Raw genomic sequence first — 12,940 nt, 5'->3', positions numbered from 1 at the left:
GTTCGGTGCTGACCCATTGTCCGACGACAGCTTCTGATTGGCTGACTGGAAGGGGCCGTGCACTCAGGACCACTTTCGCGCGTCACAGAGCCAGCACCTCGGGCAGCTCAGAGGACCCCCTAGGCAACTCAGCTCACCCCAACTGTGGGGAGTCCCCTTCCTCCCGCGGGGTGCTGGGGACTGTCCCACCTAACTGAGGCTGACCGCTCGGAGGATCACCCCTTCCGGAGAGAGTGTTCCCATCCTGGGGGTCACTGTGACCACACACATCCCTGGGGAGGCGGCCCCTGTGGAGGAGGCTCCCTAAGGGACCGGGTGCTGGTCAGCCTTTGACAGAGCACCCGCGCTGGTGCCTGGCATACATTCTCATCGCCCAGCCTTCCTGAAAAAGGGGAAATGGCTCACAAAAGTGAGTGACTTGCCCAAGGTCACACAGGCAGTAAATGGGGGTCCGAACCCACACCCAGGCCTGCAAGACTCCCACTGAAGCGCTTTCCCTTTGTGAGACCCAGGCTGGTTCAGGGCAGGCTCCTAAAAGCACCAGGTGGGGACCCCAACAGCTCAGGCTTAAGTCTCAGCCCAGCTTTGTCCTCACTCTGCGTGGCCTGGAGTAGGTCACATTGCTTTCTGGGCCTCAGTTTCCCATCTGAGGCCTATTTATCTGGGTCAGTCAAGAGGCCGGAGGGGAGCTGGGGAAGATGATCTCTTCCCTGTTTCACATCCTAGAAATCCCTGCCCTCTGAAAAGGACCGCGCAGCTCAGGAATTTCCCGTCTGGGCACTCTTTACCAGAGCTTCTGCTTTTGTGTGCCCCTCCCCCTCCGCTCTGGTTCCCCGCCCCCCCTGGAAACTGGGCACGCAGCTCTGCAGCCTGGGAGGCACATGGCCAAGTGGGCAAGGCAGGGGGGAGGTGGGGTGCCCCTTGGCACTGAGAACTTCCTCTTCCTCCTTGGGAAAGGTGGCTGGGGGCTAGTTTGGGGCTTGGACATTGATCCTGTCTCTGGGCGGGGTAGGAGGGGGGTGGGGGGGTTGTTGTGGGAAGACGGGGCTTCTGGAGGCTGCAGTAAGACAGACTCCACCCCCTTCTCTCCTCGTGGCCTCAGGGGTGACATTTTTCAGATCTGAACCAATGGTCATAGTGCTCCCTCACTAGGAGGGTCATCCAGCTACTCCCAGTGCATAGATGGGGAGACTAAAGGACCCCCCCCCCCCCAGTTTATCCAGCCAGAGAGGATGATGAGGACATGATCCAAGGGGTCCTGGCCCACTGCCTCCATGGCTGTCTGCCGTGGCCTCATTGTGCAATCCCCAGTCCTCCCTGCCAGCCTCCTCTTCTAACCCCAGATTGGGAAATTGCTGGAGAATCCAAAGTGCTCTGGGTCATGGAGGAGGGGACAGCGTCAGGCTCACAGACCCACCACCCCCTCAGAGCCCCAGACCCTGATGGGCAGGGGCAGGAAGAACACACCCGGGCAGGCTCGGCACCCCCTTACCCAGCTGCCATGATGCCCGCACTCCCTCTCTGGGGCCTCACCCGAACTCCAGGCTGCAACCGGGGCTTGGGAGAAGCTGCCTCACCCTCCTGTGGCTGCCACAGTCACATCCCCTTTCCCTGAGTTCAGGCATGAGGGTCAAGGGTCACATCTGTGAAGCCCCCAGCTCAAGGGCAACCCTCTAACAATAGGGCTGCTCGGAGAGCCAAGGGGTGTGACTGTCAGTGGGGCCCAGGGGGCAGGAGCTATTCTTACCCCCTCTTGACAGATGAGGAAACAGTCCTCAGGAGACCAGACACTTCCAGAAGGAGGAAAATGGTCAGCCAAGAATTCCACCCTCAGCAGGAAATGAGCATCAGATGCGAGTTGGGAGTGTCCCTGGTCAGCTGCTGTCCCATTACCCACCTCCCCGGGGCGGGGGGGGGGGTTGGGTCTCGGGCTGCAGGCCGGTTCCACCTGGCAGGAGGGCAGCAGGCAGGGGTGGACTGGCAGCAGACCCCCCAAGTCCAGCCCAGAGGTCAAGTGCCCCCACACCTGGCCCAGAGCTGTGGTCAGCTCCTTGCATGCAACCCAGGACTTGGGAGGCCCGGGACACATGCCTTCCCTCTGCTTGGAAATGACAGGTGATTTTTTTTTTTAGTTGTTGTAAAATTCACGTAACCAAATGCTCCATTTGGACCATTGTAAGTCCACAGTGCGGGACACTAAGTTATATGTTGCTATGCAACCATCACCACCATCCATCTCCAGGATTTTTTTCACCTTGCAAAACTGAAACTCCATACTCATTAAACACGACCTCCCCTTTCTCAGCCTCCCAGCAGCCTGGCATCCGTCATTCTACTTCCCATCTCTATAAACTTGGCCACTCAAAGTAGCTCATACAAGTGGAATCGAAGGGACAGTATCTGTCCTTTTGTGACTGGCTTACATAACTTCGCATAATATCCTCAAGGGTCATCCATGTTGCGGCATGTGTCCGTATGTTCTTCCTTTTAACGCTTGAATAGCGTTTCATTGTTTATGTTTTCATCTGTCCGCAGATACCTGGATTGCTGCCACCTCTTGGCTGTTGTGAATAATGCTGCTGTGAGCCTGGGAACTCAACCAGCCCTCCCAGTCCCTGCTTTCAGTTCTTTTGAGTAGACAGCTGACTTTTGTCAACCTCCACAGGCGTCAGGCTCTCTCGTAAGTGCTTTGCACGCGTTAACTGGTTGCATTAGACAATCTGATGAAATGGGTGCTCCTTGATTATCGTCTTTCCACAGATGAAGAAATCAAGGCACAGATAGGTCCAGTCACATGGCGGTCAGTGGACCTGGGAGCCCACGCTAAACATATTGTTGTGGTTCAGTCGTTCAGTCGTGTCCGACACTTTGTGACCCCACGGACTGCAGTACGCCAGGCTTCCCTGTCCTTCACTATCTCCTGGAATTTGCTCCAACTCGTGTCCATTGAGGCGATAATGCCATACAACCATCTGATCCTGTCACCCCCTTCTCCTGCCCTCCACCTTTCCCAGCATGTTGATGAGGGCGTCCCAGGGGGCTCAGTGGTAAAGAATCCACTTGCCGATGCAGGAGACTCAGGAGACGTGGGTTCGCTCCGAGTCAGGATAATCCCCTGGAGGAGGAAACGACAAGCCCCTGCAGGATTCTTGCCTGGAGAATCCCATGGACAGAGGAGCCTGGCGGGCTCCAGTCCACTGGGTTGCAAAGAGTCAGATGGGACTGAGTATGCAGACACACAATGTGGATCAATTGAAATGCAGCTTGATGCGATTAAGGCAGATGCAAGGAAGGACGGTCTGCAGGGCTAGGAAGCCTAGATGCAGAAATGGAAGGTTTTTTTTTACTGCCCTCTACTCCTTTTTCATCTTTGAAAAAAAGAAGTATTTCCCAATCTGTCTGCGCAGCAGCAGGACGGGCTGACTCGGGCCAGGGAATATAACGCGGGTGGTGTGTGATGAACCGCCATCCCTCGATACCCACTCCCGGAGCTCCCAGGGCGAGGGGAAGTGGACGGCAGAAGGGGGCGCATCCTGCCACAGGGCTCAGCAGGCGCAAGAAAGCCCGGTGCGTGCGGGATGGGACTGGAACACCGGGGCTGTGGGTGGCTGGGTCTGGCCGCCCCCGGAGGACCTGGGGGGAGGGCGGGGCCGGGGCGGGGCTCCTCCATGGCCCCGCCCACTTCCCTCCGCGGGATGACTTGCACTCCCCACGGCCCCAGGCCCCGCTCGCTCACACGCCACTTCTCCCCTCACTTCGCAGGGTCAGGTGACCCGGAACCCTTGCTGGGGCCTCTAGTTTCTCGGGGATGTCCCTCTCGCTCCCGAAGTGCGCTGGGCAGAGCCATCGGATCCTCTGTTGACAGGTGAGGAAACCAAGCCTTGGAGGAAACGAATGGACGCAAAAAGCTGAGGCCTTGAGGCTGGGATCTCTGCTGCCACCCGGCCTCCCCCAAAGGGGAAGTCACTTGCTCAGGGTCATTGGCAGCTGCACCTGACCTCGACCCGAGTCTCCTGACCACCCCGACGACCACGGGATGGTCAGGTCAGCTGACCAGGAGCCACCCTCCCAGGCCAGCCCCTCCCAGGAGAGCCAGGGCAGGTGCCGACAGGCAGTGTCCCCTCAGGCCTCCACCAAGCTGTCTGCTTCTTAATAGCCCTCCCTTCCTCCGGGGAGGAAACCAGGGCCCGCGCTCCTTTCTGTGAAAATGAGGCCTGAGGAGAAAGGGCTGGAGGTGCTAGAGGTGGGGCCACACTGGAGAAAGCAGGGCCCACTGGGCACCAGGACCCCAATCCCAGTGGCCTGCTAAGCACGGCACCCCAGGGCGCCAGGGAATCTCCACGCCAGCCCGTGGCCTGGGCTCGTTCCTAAAAGGGCCTGGCTTTCCACAGCAGTTTTTGGCAGTGATGCAAGATGACCTGCTTCAGACCTGGGGCTGCCCCAACCCGGCAAGCCGGGCTCTTCTCCTCCACAGCACAGTTTCCGGGAAAACAGCCTTGCTCCACATAAAGTCCCACCAGGGACAGAGTGGGTCATGTGGCAGGAGTCGTGGGAATCCCAGTGCTGCGCAGGGCCGGCCAAGGCCGAGGGCGGAGGGAAGCTGCCCCAAACCACCACCAGGCCTTCCCCTTCCTCCAGTCCGGGTGCTGGAACACCTTCTCATCTGGAGAGCTCTGCCCTCTGCACTTTGGAGAAGGAAGGCACGATGGTGGGGGCTCAGGCATGGAGACCACTTGGGCCCTGGGGCATCCTACCACCTCCATCTGTGGTTTCTGTTTTTGGCTGAACAGAGCAGCTCTTGGGGGCTCAGTTCCCCCGAGGGGGGGATGGAACCTGAGCCCTTGGCAGTGAAAGCGCAGAGTCTTAACCACTGGACCGCCGGGAAGTCCCCCATCTGGGGCTTTAAACACATTGCTTCACCCCTTTGGCCTCAATCCTTTCTGGAAACAGAGCAGTCACTCACTTAGGGAGCTGCCAGAGAGGGCTTCAGGGAGAGGGTGCATATAAATAGCAATGATTGCCATCCTGAGGGAGTGCAAACAGGCAGGCCAGTCCTCCTCCTGCGCATTTGCACTTTCGCCCGTAATACTCCCAATGTTACACCAGGAGGTGGGGCCCAGCGAGGTGGAGTAACCTGCCCAACGTCTCACAGCTAGCAAGGTGCAGAGCTGGGTTCCCAGCCTGGAGGTGTCTGAATCCACAGCCTAATCCTTTTTTTTTTTTTAATTTAAGTATAGTTGATTTGCAGTTTACAATTGACCTGCAATCAACTAATCTATATTAGTTTTGATCGCCCTGCCTGGCACAGGCCAGCCACCCAACACTCCACACTGGGAGATGGCTGGGGAAGCACCATCTAGCCCAGGGCGGCCCAGTCCCAGCTCCTCCCCCCGGGCCAATGGACGGTGGGCAGACATTGACCTTGGTGGGAGGGGGACCCTCTGACCCGCTGGAGGTCCCGAAGGGACTCTGAGGTAGAAAAGGAGGAGGTGGGAGAGGGGGCAGAGAGGGCCCTAGGGACCCTCCAGCCCCCTCTCCCCCTGGGGCAGCGATGGGGGCCCTGTGAGGACTGCATCCCAGCCGCTGAGGGGCCCCGTGAAGTCCAGGAAGGCAGGGGCCGGGGTCAGCAGGCCAGGAAGGAGGCAGGAGAGGCCGTGTGGGCATGGAGGTGGTAGGCCGGCTGCCCCTCCCGGCGCCCCTGCTGCAGGTCTCTGGCCGATCCCACCTACCCCGAGCTCCGCGCCTGCCGGGCATGGCCTCCCAGCATCTCCTGTGTCACAGAGGAGGGGACCCAGCCTCAGAGAGGACCAGGCCGGGTCACCTGCTGCAGGAGACAGCGGGCTGAGACCCAAACACCCTTAAGCGGGGTTGGCCCCGGGCTGGGCGAAGGGCCACAGAGGGAACATGTCCAGGTGGAGCAAGGGGGGACACCCAGGTCCCTGCTGTCGCCTAGGCTGTGTTGGGTCAGCAGGTTGGGTTTCCTGTCCTTGAAACTCAGCATCCTGCCTTGGGAAGGCTGGCCCGTGCATCCTCTCACCCCCAGCCTCATTAAGGAGCCACAGGCTCAGGGCCAGAGACAACCCTCCGTCCACAAAGGAGCCCCAGGAAATGTGGGCAATGGCAAAGCCAAGCTGAGCCCAAGGGGGAAGAGCAGGGAGCCACACAGGGGGAAGGGGGTGGCCAGGCAGAGGTGGGGCCTGGGACCCGAGCTCTGGGGGCACGCAGGATGTCCCGCTGCCCAGGGGAACAGGCACTGGGCGAGCACCCCCACCACCACCCCTGGGCGCTGACAGGGGCTGGCACATTCCAGGAACACACACACACACACGTGAACACACACACACACATGCACACAGGCTTCCTTATCAGCCAGACAACCTGGTCCTCAAGTCCGGAAGCAGCTCAGAGAGCCAGCCCTCTCCCCCGACGCTTGGCCCGGACAATAGGATGGCCAGGGAAACACTCCAGCTCTTTGCGAGGCCTCCTGGGACCTGGTGGTGGGCAGGGTCCTGAGCACAGTCCCCCAAGCGTGGGACAGGATGGCCAATGGCCAGGGCCCTGGAGCCGAGCCAGCCGCGGTGCCCTGGCCTCAGCGCCCCCGGCAGTCCCCCGTCCCCCTGGCTGCACCCTCATAGGAGCTGCGTCTGGCCTTCTAGTCACCCCAACTTGGCCTCGGGAAGCCGACCCCAGCCCCTCACGCTCTGCTGGGCTCACAGGAACACAGCCGGGGCATACGGAGCCGCCGGGGCACGGAGGGTCCTGCCGGGAAAACCCTGCCTTTCTGGCTCTGGGCCTGGCTCTCAGCCTACATCCTTCCTGCCTCCCCCTGGGGGTGTTCCCCACTCGCAGGCCCCACCCACCTCAGGAGTCACTGACGGAGCCCCCCGCCCCCCACACCCAGGGTCTTTTCTGCTTTTTCATGCCAGGCCCTTGGGAACAGGGGGTCACGGGGGCCCCAAACCTGGCTTTATGGCAGGCCTTTGCTTCACTCCTCTTGGCCTGGGAGGCACAGACAGCACCCCCATTTCGCAGCTGGACAAAACTGAGGTGCAGAGAGGTGAAGAAACTTGCCTACAGTCTCCTGACTGGAAAGTAAGAGATAGAACAGGACTAGCCTGGCTCAGAAACCCAGCCCGGGACCCTCTACCTGCAGCCCAGGACCCTCTGCCTGCAGCCCAGGGGCTCAGGCAGGGCCAGGCCCGTCGGTTGGGGCCAGGGCCGGGGCTGCAGGAGGGGTCTCTTTGAGGGGCCTGGGACTCAGAGGTGTCGGGGGTAGCAGGGGCTCCCTGTGGAGAAGCTGGCCAGGACCAAACCAGGGCCCCTACCCCGACCTCTGCCGGCCACCGGACTGACTCGTGGGGTCAGGCTGGCCTGTCAGTCCCCTGCCACTCCTGAGGGAAAGAGGCACCCCTTGGATATCTGCCCGCCCCCCCTCCCCCCCACCGGCTGTAGGACCTCAGGCCACCCATGCTGGGGCCTGGTGTGAAGCAGCGCTAACCTGCATCCTGTGCTGGCCTCAGTTTCCCCACTGACACTAGGGCTGCCTGTCAGCGTCAGCACTCACATGCCCTGTCCCCACCCCACCCCTGTTCCCGGGGCCGGGAAACCCCAACCTCTCCCCTTCCTCCTTTCTGCCCCGCGCCTAGCCAGGCTGTGCCTGGCACTTGCTCCTGACCCCCCCAGGATCCCAGCAGAGGGGAGGGTGGGGGGAGGCACCTGGTGTGGCCACCCTCAGCGCCTCCCTGTCAGTCTCCCATCGCAGCGCTCCGCTTTCCTGGCAAGCCCCAGGTTGCCAATGCAAATGGGGTTTCCTAGCAGCCTCACCTGCAGGCTGGAGCCAAATTTCAGGGCCACGTGTTTGTGAGAGAAGGATGAACAGGAAGGTTTGCAGGGGTCACGCCGGAGTAAGCTCCTTGCAGGCTCACGTCCAGAGCTGGCGCCTGCAGGGCCCACCCCTCCTCACACTCACTCCAGGTTGACACTTGCCCCGTGGCAGCACACAGCTTTCACTGCTGGGAGGTCCCTCTCACGTCTAACCCAAATACCTCAAGCTGTAGAACACGCTTTGGCCTTTCCTTATCTGCCAGGGCGCAGGCTTCCTTAGAACAGGACAGAGCAGTGCCCACCCCTGCGGGGTGAGGCTCACTTGGCACGTGAGGCCAGGGGCCCCGGGGAACCAGGGTTAAAGTTTGTTTTGCTCTGTAACCACGGCGGTGGGCCTTCCCAGTTCAGACCTGCCTCACTCTCCCCGTTGGTACGGTGGGCTGGAAAAGGGAGTCAGCACAGAACTTCTGGCGGGCCCCTGGGTGCATGGGGACACAGACCTTCTGTCTGAAGTCAACTTGGCCCCGCCCCTCCTTAGAGAGATGCCGTTTTAATTCATGTTTATTTTAAAAATAAATACTCTGTTCTTCGCTTTCATATTGGGGTGGTGTGGGACAGTTAGGCAGGGAGGCCTTCCTGGGTGGGCAGTACCGAAGGGAACTTCTGCACCAAACCCTCCTCCAAATGCCTGGAATGCCTCTCAGGGCTGCTCCTCCTGGTCATCAGAAGGAGGAGGATGGACAGGACAGTCCACGACCCAGGGCTTCAGGCCTGGGGGCAGAGCTGAGGCTGCCTCCCGGGCCCCCAGCTTGGGGCCCGGTGCCCAGGGGAAGGTGGCCGCCCCTCCATCCACCGGGGTCAGCCCCGTCTCAGGCCGGCAGCACTAGATGCAGGTGATCACCATGCCCACGGAGGTGGACAACTTGATCTCCTCGAAGAGCACGCGGCCCCCTGTGGCCCCGGAGCCGCTGGCCTGGGCCGCAGCCCTCAGCAGGGCCTGGGTGCGGCGCAGGAGGTGCTGGTTCCGACGGCAGCCCAGACGGCGCAGCGCTAGGATGGCCAGCACGTGGTCCCGCCTGCAGAGACACGCGGGCCCCCGCTGCAGACTCAACAGCTCCAGTGACACCCCGGACCCCAGGGCGAGGCGGACCCTGGGGCTCGGACTGGAAGCGTTAGGGCACCCAGCATTCCTGGGGCGTGCCTGGGTCTTGAAGGGTGCAAAGCCCGGTGGAGACAGGAAGAAGCAAGCCTGATGGGAACGGCCTCTGAGGCCCAGGCAGAGGTTCGGGAAACCTAGTGGACCGAGGGAGGCTGCACGGGGCCGCGATGCTGCAATGCTGGGAGCGGGGACAGGCAGGGGAGTCAGAGCCTCTTCCCCTGAGAACCGTGCTGGGGAGCCCTGGACCAGCGGCAAGCAGAAAGGCACGTGGGGATGGGAGGCTTGGCCCAGTGTGCCTCCTCTCCCGCCCCGAGCACCCCAAGGAGCTGGAAGCACTGGCGGCACCTGGAGGGAGGGAGGGCCAGCCTGACTCTGCAGGAAAACCCCGAGGGGCCAAAAGGGGAACCTTCCGCCTTGGCGCAGTTACTCTGAGCCAAAGCCAAACAGACACTGCGGGCAGGGATCAGAGGATTCTCCAGTGGGGCGGGGCCGGGCAGGGGGGCCGGGGGCCGGGAAGGGGCTAGGCCTGGGGTTTTCTGTAGCCTCCCCATCCTGGAATCTCCAAGGCCATGGAGAGATTCAGCTGGGATTTCCACGTGTGTGATGACTCAGCAACCCCCAAACATACACCCTAGGATCAAAGCCTTCTTCCTCCTGGCAGGTCTCGGGCTTCCAGAGAGGGCTTGCTCCCGGAGCTAGGGGCCTGTGCCTTCCCCTAAGGCTCACTGGAGGAAGGGCTCCGGCTCCCTTCAGACTCCAGGGACCACAAGACTGAGTGAGGACGGTGAGAATAGATCACCGGGAAAGGGCACGCGATCCCACCATGGCCCCCGCAGGTCCGAGCCCCACCCAGAGGCCCCCTCCCCGTCCCCCGTCCCCCCAGAACCAGCTCCCCCCGCCCGCGGGCTGCTCGCTGGCCCACCTGCAGCCGCAAGAACTCTCCTGAAGGCGCGCGGCCCGGTCCCCGGCCCCAGAACCAGCTCCAGGGTACGAACCTGATGTCGGGGTAGCTTCTGATGAGCGTCTCCAGATGCCGCCCGATGTCGTCCTTGCGAGTCTCACCCATTATGTCAGCCACGCATGGGATAGCTTGGCCCAGCCACTTGGCCTCGGAGCCCTGCGGAGACGGGGAGACGCGGGCGCGGTGGGCCACCCCCGCCCCCAACCCCCTTCCCGCTCCCGCCTGCAGCCCCTCGGTTAGTGGCCTGTTTAACCCTTCTGCAGCCACTACCTTGGCCCCACCGGGACCGCCTCCTCGCCCCGCGGAATGGGGCGCGGCCCCGGCTCAGGGTTCCTCTTCCCTCCCCACGACATGGAGCAGGGGAGGCTTTCCGTGTCTGCTCAGGGGGGTGAGCCCAGGCCCCACGGGGAAGGCCTGCCAGGAACCAGACGGGGAGTCGGGGACCAGCGGCCCAAATGAGGGGTGTCTGTGTGGGGAGGACGTGCCTGAGCTCGCACTGCTGGGGGTTGGGTGGAGGAGAGGTCGGACACAGTCCCGGCCCATCAGACGGGGCTGCGACCCTCATCCCTCCCCTACAGCCTCCACGAAGTGTATACAAATCAACCCCCCACTGGGGGGTCTCTTACAGGGGGCGAGCTGAAATCAGAATGAGGGGGGCGCTATTGGAGGTTCCACGGGCTGGAGAACCCTCAAGAAGGCCAGCGCCCGGGGGGCAGTCAGGCGATGCTCCTACCAACTCCTGGAAGGTGTTGCTGATGGCCTGCGCCTCGAGCCTCATCTTCTTTGAGCCGCTCAGGCGGTCCTCACCCCAGAACCGCTGGTGGGGTCTCAGCGCCTGCGCCAGGTACTCGCGGACAACGTAGCGGTGCACCTCCTGCAGAGTCTCCTGGGGGGGGGGGTGGGTCAGGGTCACTGGTAGGAGCCCTGGGCACGCCCCCACCATCGCCCACCCCGCCCCCGGATACCTGGGCCAGGGGTGGGGCCATGTGCTCAAGGAGGTGGGAGAAGGCCACCACCTTGTCCATGAGGGGCTTCAGCAGGTCCTGGGTCAGCCAGGCCTTGGTGCACAGGACCCTGAAGAGCGGCTGGGGGCAGAGCGGTGGGCAGTCTTCCGAGGGCTGACCCCCAGCACCCACTAGACCCTCCCCTGGGCTCCCAGGGCATGGCTCCTGACAGGGGCGATTCAGGCCAAAGGACGAGCTGGCATCAGGAAGAAAGTCTGGGGAGCTGACCCCCTTCTCTATGGTATCTTGGGGACAGCCCCATCTGGCTCTAGACCTTTCCCTGAGACTGCCTCCTCCAGGCTGGGAGGCCCTGTGGGCACGGTTGGAGTTTGAGCCTCTAGCCAGGCCTTGCGTCGGGAGTCCTGGGAGCGCCTTGAGGGGCTGCATGAGGTGCCATCCTCAGAGAGTCTCAAAGTTCATCTCTGAGATGAGGAGACTGAAAGCGTTAGTCGCTCAGTCGTGTCTGACTCTTTGTGACCGCATGGACTGTACCTCCGTCCATGGGATTCTCCAGGCAAGTACACTAGAGTGGGTTGCCATTCCCTTCTCCGGGGGATCTTCCTCACCCAGGGATCTAACCTGGGCGTCCTGCAATTACAGGTGGATTCTTTACCATCTGAGACACCACAGAAGCCCAAGGAGAGTGAAGGGAGAAGGTAATTGTTTCCCAACTGTTCTCGCTCAGCTGGGAACGTGTCTGGGTCCCCTGCCTGCCCCCCGAAACACTACCCCGACACGCTCCTATGGTAAATGAGTGCTGTGACTTGGGTCCTCAGGCTCCAGGACACAGGGCGCACCTGCTGGGCAAGAAAGTGGGGAGAGAAGGGCCCACGCCCTCACCTGCACATCACCCTGCAAGCCCTGGAGGAGCTGCTTCTGAAAGGCGCAGGTGGCAGCCACCAGGGGCTTCTCCAGCTCTCCAAAGCTTTCTGGGAACTTGGCCAGAAGGTGAGTCCTGGGGAGGGGGAGGGGCCAGGGGCGGGGCAAAGTGGGCAAAGGGGTCACGGCCTGGCATTCAGCCGTGAAGGCTGGGTGCCACCCCAGCTCCGTTCACTCAGACTATAGTGTGAAGGGCAGCCCCCTGGGGCGGCACAGTGGAGAAGCCCTGGGAGCAGTCACGTGAGGGGGCAGCACTCGGCCCAGGAGCCGAGCACAGAGGGGTGGGCCAGGGGAGGGTTCGTGGTCCCGCCGCTTGGCAGAGCCCCCCTGCGGCAGGGCTGAGCCAGACCTCCATCCCTCCTGGTGACGGAACAGCGCAGCACGGCCACTCCTGGCACAGGGGCCCTCCTTAGAGGCTCGTGATAGTCGCTCAGTCGTGTCCGACTCTTTGTGACCCCATGGACTGTAGCCCACCAGGCTCCTCTGTCCATGGAATTCTCCAGGCCAGAATACTGGAGTGGGTTGCCATTCCCTTCTCCAGAGGATCTTCCCGACCCGGGGATTGAACCCAGGTCTCCTACAGTGCAGGCAGATTCTTTACCATCTGAGCTCCCAGGGAAGCCCTTTGGGCCTCATAACTGCCTCTCCAAATATTACAATGTCCCCATCTCACCACTGAGGGGACAGGGTTAGGCTCTCCCCAGTTTGCAGCCCAGGGACACAGAAAGTGAAGTCACTCAGCCGTGTCCAACTCTCTGTGACCCCATGGACTGGAGCTCGCCAGGCTCCTCCCCCCATGGGATTTTCCAGGCAAGAGTACTGGAGTGGGTTGCCATTTCCTTCTCCAGAAAGGCAGGGACACAGAAAGGCAGGCTAAATTTCTACCAGGGGCTTGACCAGAGATGGCCTACCCCAGAGTCCCCTGTCCCCAGGCCCAGCCTGGCACAAAAAGAGTGTTAGAGAGCCAGTGACTCATCACGGTCATGCTTTGGGTTCCCAGAGCCCTGGGTCAAGCCCCAGATCCACCATGTACAGCCCGTGTGACCGTGGACCAGTGGCGATGCCTTTCTGAGCCTCCACACTGCATTCCCGTCTGGATGCGGGGACATCACA

The 12,940-nt window shown here is 61.7% G+C and overlaps 1 protein-coding gene across 2 annotated transcripts in view; it reads right to left on the bottom strand.

The window, feature by feature from the left end:
• Window positions 1–8,367: 8,367 nt before the first annotated feature.
• The window catches only part of EXOC3L4 (exocyst complex component 3 like 4), a 47,267-nt gene continuing 42,694 nt past the window's right edge, over window positions 8,368–12,940 (bottom strand). For both annotated transcript variants that reach the window (XM_061159489.1, XM_061159488.1), the window contains exons 8-12: window positions 11,789–11,903; window positions 10,910–11,029; window positions 10,678–10,830; window positions 9,979–10,100; window positions 8,368–8,900 (exon numbers count right to left, since the gene is read on the bottom strand). In XM_061159489.1, coding sequence (XP_061015472.1) covers window positions 8,708–8,900; window positions 9,979–10,100; window positions 10,678–10,830; window positions 10,910–11,029; window positions 11,789–11,903 — 703 coding nt within the window. In that variant the 3' untranslated portion in view covers window positions 8,368–8,707. The remainder of the gene's footprint in view (window positions 8,901–9,978; window positions 10,101–10,677; window positions 10,831–10,909; window positions 11,030–11,788; window positions 11,904–12,940) is intronic.

This window comes from Dama dama, chromosome 13, assembly GCF_033118175.1.
Source record: "Dama dama isolate Ldn47 chromosome 13, ASM3311817v1, whole genome shotgun sequence".
NCBI lineage: Eukaryota > Metazoa > Chordata > Mammalia > Artiodactyla > Cervidae > Dama > Dama dama.
The sequence above is the reverse complement of the archived record's forward strand: the minus strand, read 5'-3'. Positions and strand labels throughout refer to the sequence as shown.